The sequence below is a fragment of the Molossus molossus genome, unplaced genomic scaffold, assembly GCF_014108415.1.
Source record: "Molossus molossus isolate mMolMol1 unplaced genomic scaffold, mMolMol1.p scaffold_m16_p_13, whole genome shotgun sequence".
Taxonomy (NCBI): Eukaryota; Metazoa; Chordata; class Mammalia; order Chiroptera; family Molossidae; genus Molossus; species Molossus molossus.
The window spans coordinates 1,551,379-1,566,524 of record NW_023425348.1 but is presented as its reverse complement, the minus strand read 5'-3'; the positions used below and the strand labels follow the sequence as shown (position 1 = coordinate 1,566,524).

The 15,146-nt window shown below is 36.7% G+C and overlaps 1 protein-coding gene across 2 annotated transcripts in view; it reads left to right on the top strand.

The window, feature by feature from the left end:
* GRIA4 (glutamate ionotropic receptor AMPA type subunit 4) overlaps positions 1 to 15,146 on the top strand; it is a 451,879-nt gene that overhangs the window by 399,503 nt on the left and 37,230 nt on the right. For both annotated transcript variants that reach the window (XM_036259442.1, XM_036259443.1), the window contains exons 12-13: positions 220 to 418; positions 7,770 to 8,017. In XM_036259442.1, coding sequence (XP_036115335.1) covers positions 220 to 418; positions 7,770 to 8,017 — 447 coding nt within the window. The remainder of the gene's footprint in view (positions 1 to 219; positions 419 to 7,769; positions 8,018 to 15,146) is intronic.

The window sequence follows — 15,146 nt, the reverse complement described above, 5'->3', positions numbered from 1 at the left end:
TTACATTTATACTTTTGATATAGCATTTGTACATTTGATATAGCATAAGTAATATCAAAGTATACAGAAATACTAGAAACATTCTTGAATAGATTTATCAGAAAATAAAATAAAATTGTAATTGTTATTTTTAGGCATACATGGTGACTTGATGGTATTTCTTTCATTCTCTATCATGGTTAGAGAAAGGAAAATGTGTGTTATCTTATCCATGTTTAGATCCCTCTCAGGTCGAATTGTTGGAGGTGTTTGGTGGTTCTTTACACTCATCATTATATCATCTTATACTGCTAACCTCGCTGCTTTCCTGACGGTTGAGCGAATGGTCTCACCCATAGAAAGTGCGGAAGATCTGGCCAAACAAACAGAAATTGCCTATGGAACATTGGATTCAGGTTCAACAAAAGAATTCTTCAGAGTAAGTTAAGGGAAAAACTAACAAAGAAATGTTCATAATTTGGGAATTCAGGCAATTTTGCCGACAATGTTTTTACCATTGTAGGTTTTGCAAACACAGTGGTAACCACTATGTTTAATACTAATATATCTACATGAATTTTATAATCACTTCAATTTTCAAAATATAATTGATTTATTCTCATTGCAAGAGAGACCTTCCCTAAGAAAGAGTAACAAGGAAAAGGTAATTATAACAACTTTGCAACATAATTTATCCAAAAGATGCCAATGCTGATCATTGGCAAGTTTGTATTTATGTGTGCTTTGGAGCTAAGAGCATAAGAATGAAAGAAAGGCTTTTTTTTTTTTTTTTTTTTTTTTTTAATTTCTTTTCTTTCTTGATTTTGGAGAGAAAAGAAAGGAGAAGGAGAGAGAGAAACATCAATGAGAGAGAACATCGATTGACCACCTCCTGCATGCCCCCAACTGGGGATCGGGCCCACATCCTGGGCATGTGTCCTGATCAGGAATCGAATCAGCAACCTCTTGGTGCATGGGTCAATGCTCAACCACTGAGCCACACCAGCTGGGCAAAGTAAGGCTTTTTTTTTAAGAATACATTTATTTAACTTTCTGCATTTGAAACCTAAAACATTAATGGCAGCCCTGGCTGGTTTGGCTCAGCGGTAAGAGCATTGGCCTGTGGACCACGAAGTCCTAGGTTCAATTCCCACTAAAGGCACATACCTCAATTATAGTTTGTCCCCGGCCCTGGTTGGGGTTGTGCAGGTGGCAACCAATTGATGTGTCTCTCTCATGTCGATGTTTCTCTCTCTCTCTTCCTCCCTTTCTCCTTCCCACTCTATCTGAAGATAAATGAAAAAATATCCTCAGATGAGGATTAAAAAAAAAAAACCTTAATTGCAGGTTATCCTCCCTAAAATGAGGTACATTATTCTATAATCTCTTTTGTAATGATGGATTTCAACACAATATATTTACTTTCTCACAAGATAATGGTAGCAAAAACTGTTAAGTTTTGGACCACTCTGTAAGACATTATATGGAATTTTGTTTGTGCTCATTCCTCTGCTTTTGCAGATAAAATTGTTCAAACTGAAATAATTACATTTTACATATGGACAAGATCCCTTTGGCTTGACATTAGGATGGCAGGTATTTTTGTTGTTTTCTGTTTGTTTTTATACTTGCTTGTTTCATTATGAGAATGCATTTTTTTATCAGTGGATCTCTTTTACTCTGGTTCTACTTAAATCTAGAGGTACACACTTGGTAATGCTTGATCAGAGATCAGGGTTCATTTTGTGACTCAGAATTAAAAAATTTAAAATTAACATTTTTACAAATATATAACCAGATAATAATGAAGACATCTTGTGTTACTTTCAATTTCTTAAAGAAGACAAGATATATTTCACTTATTTCCTAAGCTTTTGTGGAAAAATGATAACCTTTTAGAGAAAGTTTCATGCGTATATACAATACTTGAGAGGTCACACTTTCATGCATATATTTATCATTTTCTCACTCAGCTTAGGAATTAAATACAACATAATGTTCTGCTCCTTAAGCAAGTCTTAACTTTCATGTACTTGAATTTTGTAAGATATTTCTCTGTTTAAAAATGACTTGATTATAATATCCTTATATATTACAGATGTCTACTTAATACTAAATCAAGCAAATCTCTCAAAAACTCAGTCAAACCCATCACTGATCATTATTCTGAAAAGGCGCCACATGACGAACAATGTCTTTGTCAACAATGTGGAGTGCAGCTAATAGAAATAATATAAAATGCACACATTAATTACAAAGTATTAGTTGATTTTTCTAAAACTATAAATAATAGTCATAACAAGAAATGTTATTAACAATATTCTAAGAGTAAGCATAATCAAACAACAATTTTTAACTTACTAAGTGCATCCTAGTCTATAAAACCTAATAATGGGGACATATTGTTCTAACATGTGGCAGCATGATCTCAGCACCTTGATGGGAATTCATAGGGTTAGAACTGCTCCCATCCGAAGTAGGGGGGTAAAATTCAATACACTGCCTAGAAACCATGATCGATATCTATCAAAATAAAATATAGGTTTGTGTTATCATTTGCACTTACTGAACAATTAGTGGATGATATTTGTGCAAATAAAGCAAATATTTGCAGATTCATCATTCTGCCTTGAGTGACAAGGGAGAAAGAAACATCATGTGGGTTTCTTGAAAACATTTCAAAAATAACTCATTGTAAATCTCTTTGGCATCAAGCACACTGAAAATGATTATTTCCAATTTTTTTTTTTTTTTTTTTTTTGGTACGTGCCCCTAGCGGGAACCGAACCCAGGACTCTCTGGTTTGCAGGCCGATGCTCCAACCGTTGAGCCAAACTGGCCAGGGCATATTTCCAATTTTAATAGAACTTTAAAAAACTGCTGAAGTTCTAAAACCTGTGAGGTAGATAACAGCAGCTTCCTAGACTTGCACAGCCTTTTACACAAGTTGTGACCTTCTCTCCCGCCCAACTTCAGTTTTTAAATGACAAGAGTTTTATAAGTATAGGTATTTATTGTTGCAGAACAGTCTGAACCCTAAAGGATATAATTTTTCCTTGCAGCACACTTTCAGGAATGTCTAAATTTGGGCTCTGATAAAAATCTCATTCATTTTCTTCCCTGTGTTCTCCTTCCTTTCCCATAGATGATGACCTGGTTTAAATAAACCATTTGTCTAACAGGTTGAGGAAACAGAATGTGAAGGGTATTTTTGTACATGTCAAAATATTTTCTCATAGGAACACAGTAATGGTACATCTATCAGCTATACTCTATTGCCTCAGGCAGTGACCTGTACTCTGTGTTTCAAAAAATGTCATAGTTATAACCAACAGCAAAAGGAATTAGGCCATGGGAGGAAATTACATTGGAATTCAACTTTTGCCTTGGTTTTGTCCCATTTTGAAACTTAGAAGATCATGTTCAGTGCATCCTTATCAAGCACAACGTAGAGACATTTAAAAAAGGTCTGTACTTGTCAATGACAGTCTTGCTGTTTAGGTGGTTTTACATTATTATACACCTTACTTGAACACACACTGATTTTTATTTCCATGTAGATTTTATCTTGTGCCTGTTTCAGTCATCAGTGAAATCATGAGCACATAAATGAGGTGGATCACTCTCTCCGGGTGTCAGTGCATGGATGAGCCCGCTCTCAGTCTTATTGCACAAGCTACTGGAAACAGGAAGTAATTCACCTGATAACAATGTAGATATTTACTATAATAAATGACATTTGTACATGTTTTCTATTAAAGGTGGAAATGAAAAAATACTGAACTATTGAGAAATTATAAGCACATTTTTAAAACGTTTTAAGTAATGAAATAGTGCTTTATATCAGATAGTTTCCCATGCAATGAGTTTAACAATAAAGATGAAACACATACATCTGAAATTAATTTTCTAATTTTAAAAAATAATTACTTTTGCCCTGGCCAGTTTGGTTCAGTGGTTAGAGTGTCGACCTGCGGACCAGAGAGTCCTGGGTTCGGTTTCTGCTAGGGGCACATACCAAAAAATAAAAATAAATAAAGACTTTTATATTAACATTGCTTATAACCTTGAGTATATTCACTCCCCAACCCCAATATTTAAGTAGATAACACAGTTAAATTTTTAGGGGTTTAAAAGTTCCATTATCACTATATTTATAAGCTTGCTGGGTATGCAGAAATGTCCTCATTTTAGCCTGCCTCATTAAATTTATAAACATTTGTTTGCCCTCACTCCTTAGCAAACACCCTCTTGTAGTCACAAATAAGGCAAAGGGATGTTATTTCCAACCTTTCACTTCTTGAATCTTCCCACCCACTCCCTTTACCATGTAAATGTGATCTTTTCTAAGTCAAGTCCTCTTTAGATCAGAATTTCTAAATAGTAACATAGTGACAAATCATGGGAAAAAAATTTTTAATTGCTTTTATCTTTCGTTTATTTTCCACTGGGAGCCTGTATTTTACCATTTCTATACTACCTAAGGCCTGCTAATTTAACATAACTGCACTATGGATTCCTCTTCCGAATTTTGGAGCAATTAATTCAATTTCTTTTGAACTTAAGGTACATGTAATGCAATACATTTAAAGAAATGCAGCGATAATATGCCTCACATTAATATTATAGGAATGAGCTTCTAAAAAATAGCAATGCCCTAATGGTACTTGATTCCTTAAAAAGAATGATTTGCTTCAATATTATGTTGCATTCTATAGTTAAATTGTCTTCAAAATTGCCAAGCTCTAAAAACACTTTTTTCATATTGTTAGTTTTGTTTAGCTATTCTTTGTTCCTTTAATAAGATACTGAATAGTAACTGAAAAGTTGTCAAGTAACTAGTATGATTTCAAAAAATATTTTTAAACATATTTCAATTAAAATAATACCCTGATAGATTTTATTTCTTCTGTTTTCAACATGGTATACAATGTGAAATGTACAATATGTATGGAACTTTGTATCTTTTTGGGTGAAACTCTCAAGTTATCAATATATTTTGTTTGTTTTGTTAATCCTCACCTGAGGATATTTTTCCATTGACTTTTATTTATTTATTTTAATATTTTTTCTTTATTGATTTTAGAGAGAGGAGAGGAGAGAGAGAGAAACATTGATGGCAGAGAACACTTATTGGCCACCTCCTGTATGCCCCCCACTGGAGATCAGGCCTATAACCTGGGCATGTGCCCTGACTTGGAATCAAACCAGCGACCTCTTGATGCATGGGTCGACACTCAACCAATGAGCTACACTGGCCAGGCTCCATTGACTTTTAGATAGAATGGGAAAGAGGGGGAGAGAGAGAGAAAGAGAGAGAAACATCGATGTGAGAGAGACATATCTATTGGTTGCCTCCCACATGACCCCAACCAGGGCCAGATATCAAACCTGCAATCCAGGTATGTGTCCTTGATCAGAATCAAACCCATGACCCTTTGGTTTGCAGGATGACTCTGCTGAGCCAAACCGTCAGGGCTCAATATGTTTTTAAAAGTTATTATATGCCCGCCCTGGCCGGTTTGGCTCAGCAGTTAGAGCGTCGGCCTGCGGTCCTGAGAGACCCGGGTTTGGTTCCCGCTAAGGGCGCGTACCTCGGTTGCAGTTTGTCCCCGGCCCTGGTTGGTTGTGCGGGTGGCAGCCACTCGATGTGTTCCTTTCACGTCGATGTTTCTCTCTCTCTCTCTGTTCCTCTCTCTCCCTCCCACTCTACCTGAACAAAAAATGGAAAAATGTCCTCTGGTGAGGATAAAAAAAAAAAGTTATTATATGCCTAAAGGATGTTTACCAACACTTTCCTAAATGTAAATGATCAAAATATGTAAGGACAATCTGTATTAAGACCAAGAGAGTTTAGCCCAGCCAGTGTGTCTCGGTGGTTGAGCATCGACCCACGCACCAAGAGGTTGCCAGTTCGATTCCCAGTCAGGGCACATGCCCAGGTTGTGGCCCCAATCCCCAGTGGGGGGCATGCAGGAGGCGACCAATCGATGTTCTCTCTCATCGATGTTTCCATCTCTCTCTCCTTATCCCTTCTTCTGTCTCTTTAATATACTAATAATGCAGGGGACGGGAGAGACCCAGAGAGTTTATAATTTTCAGAGAATAGAACTTGTTGTAAAATGAAAGAGTTAGTTCTTTGGGAAATAACTCAATTATTAAAGCTGGAATGAATGAGGCCTGGCAACACAGCCTCCCTAATGGGTCCCATTTTGAATCCAGATACTCCTCTATCCTGGAAGCCCGGAGAATCTTGCAACTGAATTGTAATGACAGCATGGAATTCCTAACGGGAGAATTTCTGTAGTCAGAGATAACCTTCCTTACCTAAACATGCACACCCATCACAGTCTTCATATCACGACATATTTTTCCAGTATTAATAACATAATACATTTCATAGGACACTATAGAATGTCTATTTTCCTTCCATCTTGATATTTATCACCATTTGAATATACATTAATATAAAATATCTGGGTTTTCTGGTGTTCAAGTATGCACATCTCTTACTGTGTGTGGCTTATTACACAGGTTTATTGACCCAATTCCCATCTTATAAAACCAAAATTATGAATATGACTTTTATTAGCTTCTTTCTTTGTCCACCTGAATAATTTGCTTTTGCCCCAAACCATGTATTCTTCAGTTTGCTATTCAGGATACTTGGTTTTTGAAGATCTGCTTCTTGTTGAATTCTATATTCTGGTAAACAAAGAAGGTCAAAGTAAATAAATGTATATCTACTCAGGATCTGGCCTCATGCATAGATTTAAGTCTGAATAAAGTTTCCGTTACTTTTTATTTGGACCCTGATGCCAAAAATCAGCACCTCGTTATTGAACAAATGCAGTCACACCAGATAAAATCTGTGTGTGACACCACTTCAAGCAGGGGTCAGACTTTTCTACATTATCAAATACATCCTTTGGGGATATTCGAGTTCATTTGGATATATTTTTACATTTAAAATGTCTATGTTGATGAAAAATTCTAAATGAATGCAGATACCAGCAAACTGATCTGGGTAAATTAAGTAGTCTTAGTAATGTGGATAGAATCCAAATGGACAAAAATAAAGGTTTCTAGACTGAAATCAGGGAATTAGAATGAGTAACTCTCCAAAATATAAAGTGAAAAAACAGGGATCACTTCTCTTTAAAGTTTAATGTATGTTCTATTTGGATATTTTGTTAGGAAAGTCTTAAAATATTTTGGTAGACCTAGAGTTTGATTCTTGTGTTAGGAATACTCAGTTCGTAAACTATGATGATTTATTCTCTTGTGCTCAACCACTGACTTGATATAGACTGTGCTTTTTGTATACATCTTATTAAAATGGTTTTCATTAAAACTTTAAGACATGAAAAAGATTTAAAAAACAACATAACAAATCTCCTTATTTCTTATAATTCAAGTACAGTATCAAAAGGTATTTCACAAAGCTAAAATTAAATCTTAACCTGATCCTTTTGAAGTTTACCGTGAATGTGATACAAAACACGATTGTAAATGTTCAACTCTCTCTATGGCCATCTACATTTAAAAATAAGATGTTCTTCAGTTACTTGAGTAGGCACAGCCTCTTTAAATATCTTTGTCATTTCGGTGATTTCCTTAAATAGTTGTAAAAGGCCGTTATCTCATTGTAAAATAATGTTCGTAAGGCAAATTGGAGTTAGAGGGCAAATAAAACGGTATTAAATGGTTTTATCTTTATCTTGGTCCTGTCAATATTAACATGTCATTCCCTTCTTTCCTGTATTTAATTTTATTTTTGTTTTCTCCAGAGATCAAAAATAGCTGTATATGAAAAGATGTGGACCTACATGCGGTCGGCAGAGCCGTCGGTGTTCACCAGGACTACCGCTGAGGGCGTAGCCCGTGTCCGCAAATCCAAGGGCAAATTCGCCTTCCTCCTGGAATCCACTATGAATGAGTACATTGAGCAGCGAAAGCCGTGTGACACGATGAAAGTGGGAGGAAATCTGGATTCAAAAGGCTATGGAGTAGCGACGCCCAAGGGTTCCTCATTAAGGTGGGTGGAATAGTATAACAATATAACATGTGTTGTTATAGTATTCCACCTTCCCTGATGTCCCTGAGAGAATTGTTTTGTTTTGTTTGTGAACATGGTACGTTTGTTTGTTTGCTTTGCTTTCTTTTTTTCCATTTCATACTTTTGGTCAACAATCAGGTAATTTTGTTTTTTAGAGTGATCATTGTTGATGTATATTTTTCAAGGCCATATAAAAACCAAACTGGTTGAACACTAGCTGCTTCCAGTGGGCCTGGAATATGGGTAGCAAATGCTTCTTCTATATCTCATCTTTTTTTGGTCACTAAAATCTACACTCTCATTGCATCAGTAATAATTCTACATTTTATTTCTAATTTAATTCTACATTATTTTCTTTTATTATGCCTGCCTACTAGTTTTTGAGTGAGAAGACATCAACCTCTTTCTAGCAAACCACTTTTTTTCCATTTCAATGTTTTATGTATTATGACATCATTATATTTTAGATTATGCTGAGGTTCTATTGGTGCTAACTTTATAATCATCTATTTATGAATGCAGTCATGATCAGAGGAAAACTGGGCTCTGATTCTATGGTGCTTACTCAAGTCACACTCTCGCCTATTGCAAAGAGAGTGTGGTGTAAGTAAGATCTGTAAAATGAGACCCATGGCAGTCCAAAATTGTTCACACATAAATCCTTAAAATGTGATTCATGAACAAAAGTGAGACTTTCATTCTTAAGGAAATATTGGTAAAATCTGCCCTTTTTACCCTTTTGGTCCTGGACATAGAAAATTCACATGTTTATGTCCAGGAGGCAGAATTTCCTATTTTCCTTAAGCAATAAAGGTTGCTGTTGAATTGCTGGTGCTGGAGCAAAGCCTGAGTCAAAAGTGATGACTGACAAATTACTCTGGTCTTAGTGCTGCTTAGGAGAGATTCATGCAAAGCACAGATACAGATTCAAGAAGAAATCAGAATCTTTTCTAAAGGACTTAACCAAGAACCTGGTCTTACAAAATGATGTCTCTGGTAAGCCTTTGAAAAATGAAGGTAATGAGACCTGTACTATTGCCCAGCAGAAATGAAAGCAATATGAAAATTATATTATTGTTTTCACTGGTTTCAAAAACAGACTTGCCGTGTGTTTTGGATGTGTGTGTTGGGCGGAAGAGGGTTTGAGACAGATATAAGAAACAAATGCAGTTGCTGGAAAGATTGTACTAAACCAGTGTTCAGTGTTTGCAATCTATACTATAATAACTAGTGAGGGGCTTTATGGCATGTTCATAAGAGACCATTTTCAAAGGAGATAGAACAAAATGAGCCAATGAAGACAAATTTGGGTATGGACTTCAGCAATTCTAAGGTCAGGTTTATGTGACCATCCCTCCCATGTGGAACTGGAGCAATGTGCAGGGACACAGCAAACTAACAAATTATTGATGACAAAATTCTACCCCAAAAGATTTCAACCATTCAGAAACTTAAACTGACAACAGAATGTTTGGTCTTTGAAGGTGTGTTTTATATAATGCAATTTGAAATTATGTAAATTCAATGAGGCCAAGTAGCAAATCAGTCTCTCTTTAAGTAGTAGTTACAAGAACATCTTAGTGCAAATAATTTCAAAGAAATAGAAGGGGAGAAAGCATTGATGGTTGATATGTAGATCAGTGTTCAGACTATTGATTACATTCACTGGATGTCTTTTTGGCTCTTAATTAATTCTCTGTGGATGTAGCTGCCTTGTTCTCTGTCTTGTGTCTACTGATAAAGTCAAGTTCCAGGGACTGAATTTGGCCCTCAAATAGGAGTGAGTCTGACTCGCATTGATGGCAAGCGTTCTCTCTTAAATGTGCCACTTTGTTAAATCCACACTACAGGGATTGTTTGGGGAGAAGCTGAAGGGCTTCATCTGTCTCGAACTGTATAATCATCAGCTATTGGCTTCCCCCTCTTTTCCTGTCCTTCCCTGGATCTTGTTAATGAGACAGTTGTTACACTGGGCTTCCTGGTAGGAGAGTTTGCTATGTGCTTTGTTGTGTGCATGCCACAGTTTCCTGAGCAAGTTGGCCCCTGCAGGCCAAAACCAGTCATTTTGTCCTGTCTTTGAGAACCTTGGAAGGACACTGAAGGCTAACCCGCATTCACCTAACCCCAACCTCCTCACTCCCCCAACCCCAGCCCAGCTAAGCAAGAAGTCTAAATTCTTAGTCTTATTTGACCATGATACCTCTGGTATAAAAAAAGGCAAACTAATACAGAGATGGACTAATAAGCATCTTTTGAATAAATGACTTAGTTTGCAGAAGCAAATTCAAAATAATTGCATTCATCAGAGCAAGATCCAGAGGGCATACATACCAGCTTCAAGAGTGCCTTTGAAACCTCTCTGCCTGATCTGTTCAGTACAGACTGTTTTCTGATAAGATCTATCTTCTTTAATCAGGTCTTTAGGTTAACAGCTACGCAGAGACTGAGACTTGTGTGTTTCATTGTCGTTAATTATGGTTCTCTCACAAACTCTGCTATTTTGATTTATTAGGCAACATGAGACTTTAAGAAAGGAAAACTGTAATCTTTCCTTCTATGTAAGCTTAACCAGAGAACACAGACAAATGACTAGCAATCCTCTGTTGGTCCACAGTGTTTTAAATTTCTAGACCTTGCTGTTTGGTCAAAATCCTTCAGAAAAGAGGAAAACTATAGTGTATAATCAGGATAGAATATCAGGACTTGGGTTATAATGTAGACTTTAAAACAAATGCAGTCAGGATCATCACAGAGTGTATATCTGTGACTGGGTTAAGAATATTATAACATGATAACTAGCACCATCTTTATGACAGATAATGATATACAGAGTTCTTTGTTGTTCAAAAAGACTTCATTTTAGGCTAGTGTTTGCTGGAAATATATGATGAAATGTTAAAATGATTAAGCTATCAGGGTTCTCAGTTTCAGAAGGTCAAGAACTATGATCAGAAATCATTGTTGTATTGAACTTGGACATACATTCTCTAATGTTTAGATGATAAAATGATGCCAGGTATATTGATGTTATTAAACTTAGCATCTGTAGATTCTAATAGAAAAAATGAAGATAAATATAAATATAAGTACCTATAAACTATAAATATCAATGAGTGAAAGAACTTAGATCTTACTGTCATTGTTATTTAAGTTACCTTCTAAAGAAAACTTTCAGGTCTTGTGAGACAAATAAGAGTAGAATCTCTTCTTTTATATTATTATCTCTCAACTTTCTCCATACCTTGATATTTCTCCCGAACCTTCTTTCCACATGCACAGTGTAATTTATACCACTGCCAATGGCATGGCCCCTTCCCATCCTTTCTTCCATACCCATGGCAATTCAAAACATTTGTGAAAACCTTTCTCTGGCTGAGAAATGTTTAAAGGTTGTTTTAAATATATATTCTTAAGATGGTATTGCAACAGAATGTAAAGTTTAGATAAAAGCGGAAGTAAGTTTATTTTTCCTTCATTATGAACTTTACTATAATATAAATATCTACCATACTATAGTATTTATGGCCTAGTAAAATTGTATACTTTACTATCAAAATACTATCTTTACTATATTATTAATATTACCCTTGCTACTATGCTCTTGACTTTACTATGCAATAAAATTAAACTGATTTTTATTTTATAGTTTGTTTACAGTGAATCATAACCTAGTTAACAGAGATTCACTGACTATTAAACAGGTGTTAGATGAGAATACCCCTTTTTAAAGATATGCATGGTATCTGGTACCTGTTAGTGCCTCCAGAGAACAAAGCAGTGGATCATATCTGAAGACTTCCCCCAGAACTTTAGAAAGACTGTATACTTGACCCTAATAATTGAAGCCAAGTTTAAAAAAACTGTTCTCTTATAATTCCCACTTAAATTTTGCCTTCTCTAAAGATGTTTGTGGGACTATGTCTAAAATAAGACAAATGCTGAGTCAAAAAAATGATGTTTCAAATGAAAGCAGTTCCAAAAGAACTTGATCAGTAGTTGATCTGGAAAAAATTTCTTCAAGTTCCATGGAACTTGCTGATGCCCAGTAGCAGGACCCCATGGCAATGGGAGCCGACTCTGAAACCAAGCACATCATGCTTAGTTTACAACAGTCAAGTCAGAGCCCCAGAGTCCTAGTCTGGCAGGGGGAGGAAGTACTAGCAATGAGAATTAGAATAGCACATTGTTCATTGGACTCTTTCTTTCAGTATTTAACACAGTCACTACCCGCACAGGACATGGCCCATGTCTAGGCCTGTGTTGGGGTGAGTTAAGTTCTCTGTAGGAGTTGGACCTTGAAGGATTTGTTAGGGCAGATGTATTAAACTTAATATTCAAATTCATGTATGAAAAATATCCCTAGAGAACCACTTCCCATGTGATATTTGTGAGACATATTTAGTCGTCAGTTCAGGTGTACTTGGAAGGTTTAGAAAAAAAGGAGTTTTCTGGATGTTGTGTGGGAGAATAAAGCTAGTCTAATTTTGGGGTCAGTAACAAGTCAACTATTAGTACTTAACATAGACACCAAAAACAAAACAAAACATAAAATTAAAAAATTTTAAGCTGAGTACTTAATATTACCAAGCACCACTTGGCCTCAAAGTGATTAAACTTTTAACTTGTTTTCTGGAGATGAGATACAGGTGATTTGTACATGAACTTTTTATTTTATATTAGCTATTATGGAAAGAGATATGTTTTTGCTCGTGAACATCCTTCAATTTTTTTTGGTTCCACATTAATAGATGCTGCAGATAACTTAGATTGTTTTATTCCATTATGTTCTGGAATGTAGTCTATTAGGCTAGGGGTTAGAAAACACACACACAAATCAATTGCACCTCTTATCATACACACACAAAAGTACCCACAGTCCCTAGTTGTGACCTGCTTAAACAGTTACCCAGATTGCCATTAGGGATGCTGACATTTACTGTGGACAACAAGTACTTTGCATTCACAGAGATGTCCCCTGGTAACGGTGCCAGTGCCCCATGTGTCTCGGGGGAAGTGAGTCCCTCTCCAATCCACTTCCCTTTCTGCATGTTGAGGACAGCAGGAAATGTAAAACTGTCCTCTGCCATTTGAAATTCTATATTTTTCATTATGCTCTTCCCTATAATTAAAAAAATGATTGAAATTAGTTTCCCATGGAAAGGGGGGGGGGATTTTGCATTTTTCTGCATTGCTTTAAGATTTACTAGCCATTATTATACATTTTTGCCATTCTTCCTACTGGAAAAAAAAGCTGATATGATTTTCATTAATTCATTTGCCAATCACTCAACAGATGTTTTCTGAGTTCCAACTGAGCATTTACCAGGTCATTTTTTAAACTGTCCCCTCGGAATGCATCGTGGGTGTTGTGGGGAACAGCACGGTGGGGAAGCTTCTGGGTGCAATGTTCGCTTGCGTGTACCTTCTCACCACTAGGCTCAGAAGCCGTGTTATAGTAACTTCCCTAAGAAAATGGCTGATTTGTGGACATTTTAGTTTCTATCACTTCAAAGAGAATTAAATTTAACAAAGTAAAACTTCTACAAAAAAGTTGAATAGTTTAAGCTCTCACAATCTGATCTGAAGACAGATCTAAGACAAGACCTCAATTCTGACAGTAGAAAAACCAGAATTGCAAACTTGTTCTTTCATTCCACCTAACTGCCTTATAAACAAATTCTATGAAGATAAATAGCCTTCCAAAAAATATCTATATTCTAAACAATTTAAATTAATTCAGTGTCAACATGCAACTAATGAGAGTGTAGAACCTACACCCAACCAAGTCTTGCAGCCTTCACCCACACATGCTGTCTTCAGGAAACATCAAGTTGTATCTAAGACCAACATCTATGATCTGATATGCAGTAAATGTGCTGTAGATGAATTTATGTCTACGTTAGTAGTGTATTTAAGCGGTTTTTCCTGGTACATGTCTGGAAGCTAGACAGGTTCCATACTGTGTCACTCACCTTCACAGGTCAGAGGATTGGTTTTCAGAAGCAATTGCAGTGCTAATAATCAAGTTAAAAGAGGACATAAAGGAGCAACAAGGCAAGAATATGAGGGTTCTGTGTGTTTGGATCCCCCTTTCTGTGCTGGTGGGTGGAAGCTTCAAGTTGAGTTCTAGAACTAAAGCTATAACACCAGGGCTGAAGAGAAACACACACATACACACACACACACACACACACACACACGCACACACACCCTGCCAAGGCCCCAGAATGTCTAAAAAGAGGCATAACTAAGATACCTTAGTAAGAAGATCAAGTCTACGGTATTTGAAGCAAAACATCTGAAAGGATCTCCAAAACGAAAGGATCGGGTGTACAGGGAACAGATGGAAGGGAAATTTATGGAACCAGGAAGACTGGATCCAGGAAAAAAGCAAGAGCAGCAGATGTTAGCATGCCCGGGACTGCTGCTGCTGCTGCTGCTTTACATTGAATCAGAGAAGCTGAGGTGGCCCCACAAGTGGGCATGAGGCTCACATGTGAAGTCTCAGCAGTAGGACAAACAGCTGACACCAGAGAAATTTTCCGTGGGGGCTTTCAACCTCTCCAACCCTGCCTGGCAAGCCTGTTGACAGGAGGGGATGGCACAAAAAGCCATCTCCCCTGGCAGGATAGGACACTAACACAAGTTTGTGATGTTACTGGGATGGTGTATTCAGATCGAAGGTAACGAGCTCATTTATGCATGGGGCTCCTGCGGGGAGGACAGAATCCAAAGCAGATCCAGATGTATCAAATGCCGTTCCTATTCCTTTTGTATTGGGTTTGCCTCCATTTCCTCATACTCTGCATTCTCTGGACCAGTATTTAAATTCCTCAAAAAAAAAAAAAAAAAAAAAAATGGTGGTTTTGCTTCAGCTGTGCACAGTGTAGCTTTTGACCGTTGCTACAAAGCTGCTCTTCAGCCCTGTCAATACTCAGTTAGTAAAGAAAATGTGTCAGATTAATGTTCTTCCCTACAGGACTTTAGGCTATGAGACTATGACTTCTGTAAATGGTAAATGCCCTTGAACTTTGCAACTTTAAAGTCACCTGTATTTAGCTGTAAATTTATCCTCAAAACAGCATCAAGGTCAGACGATCAGGGGTTT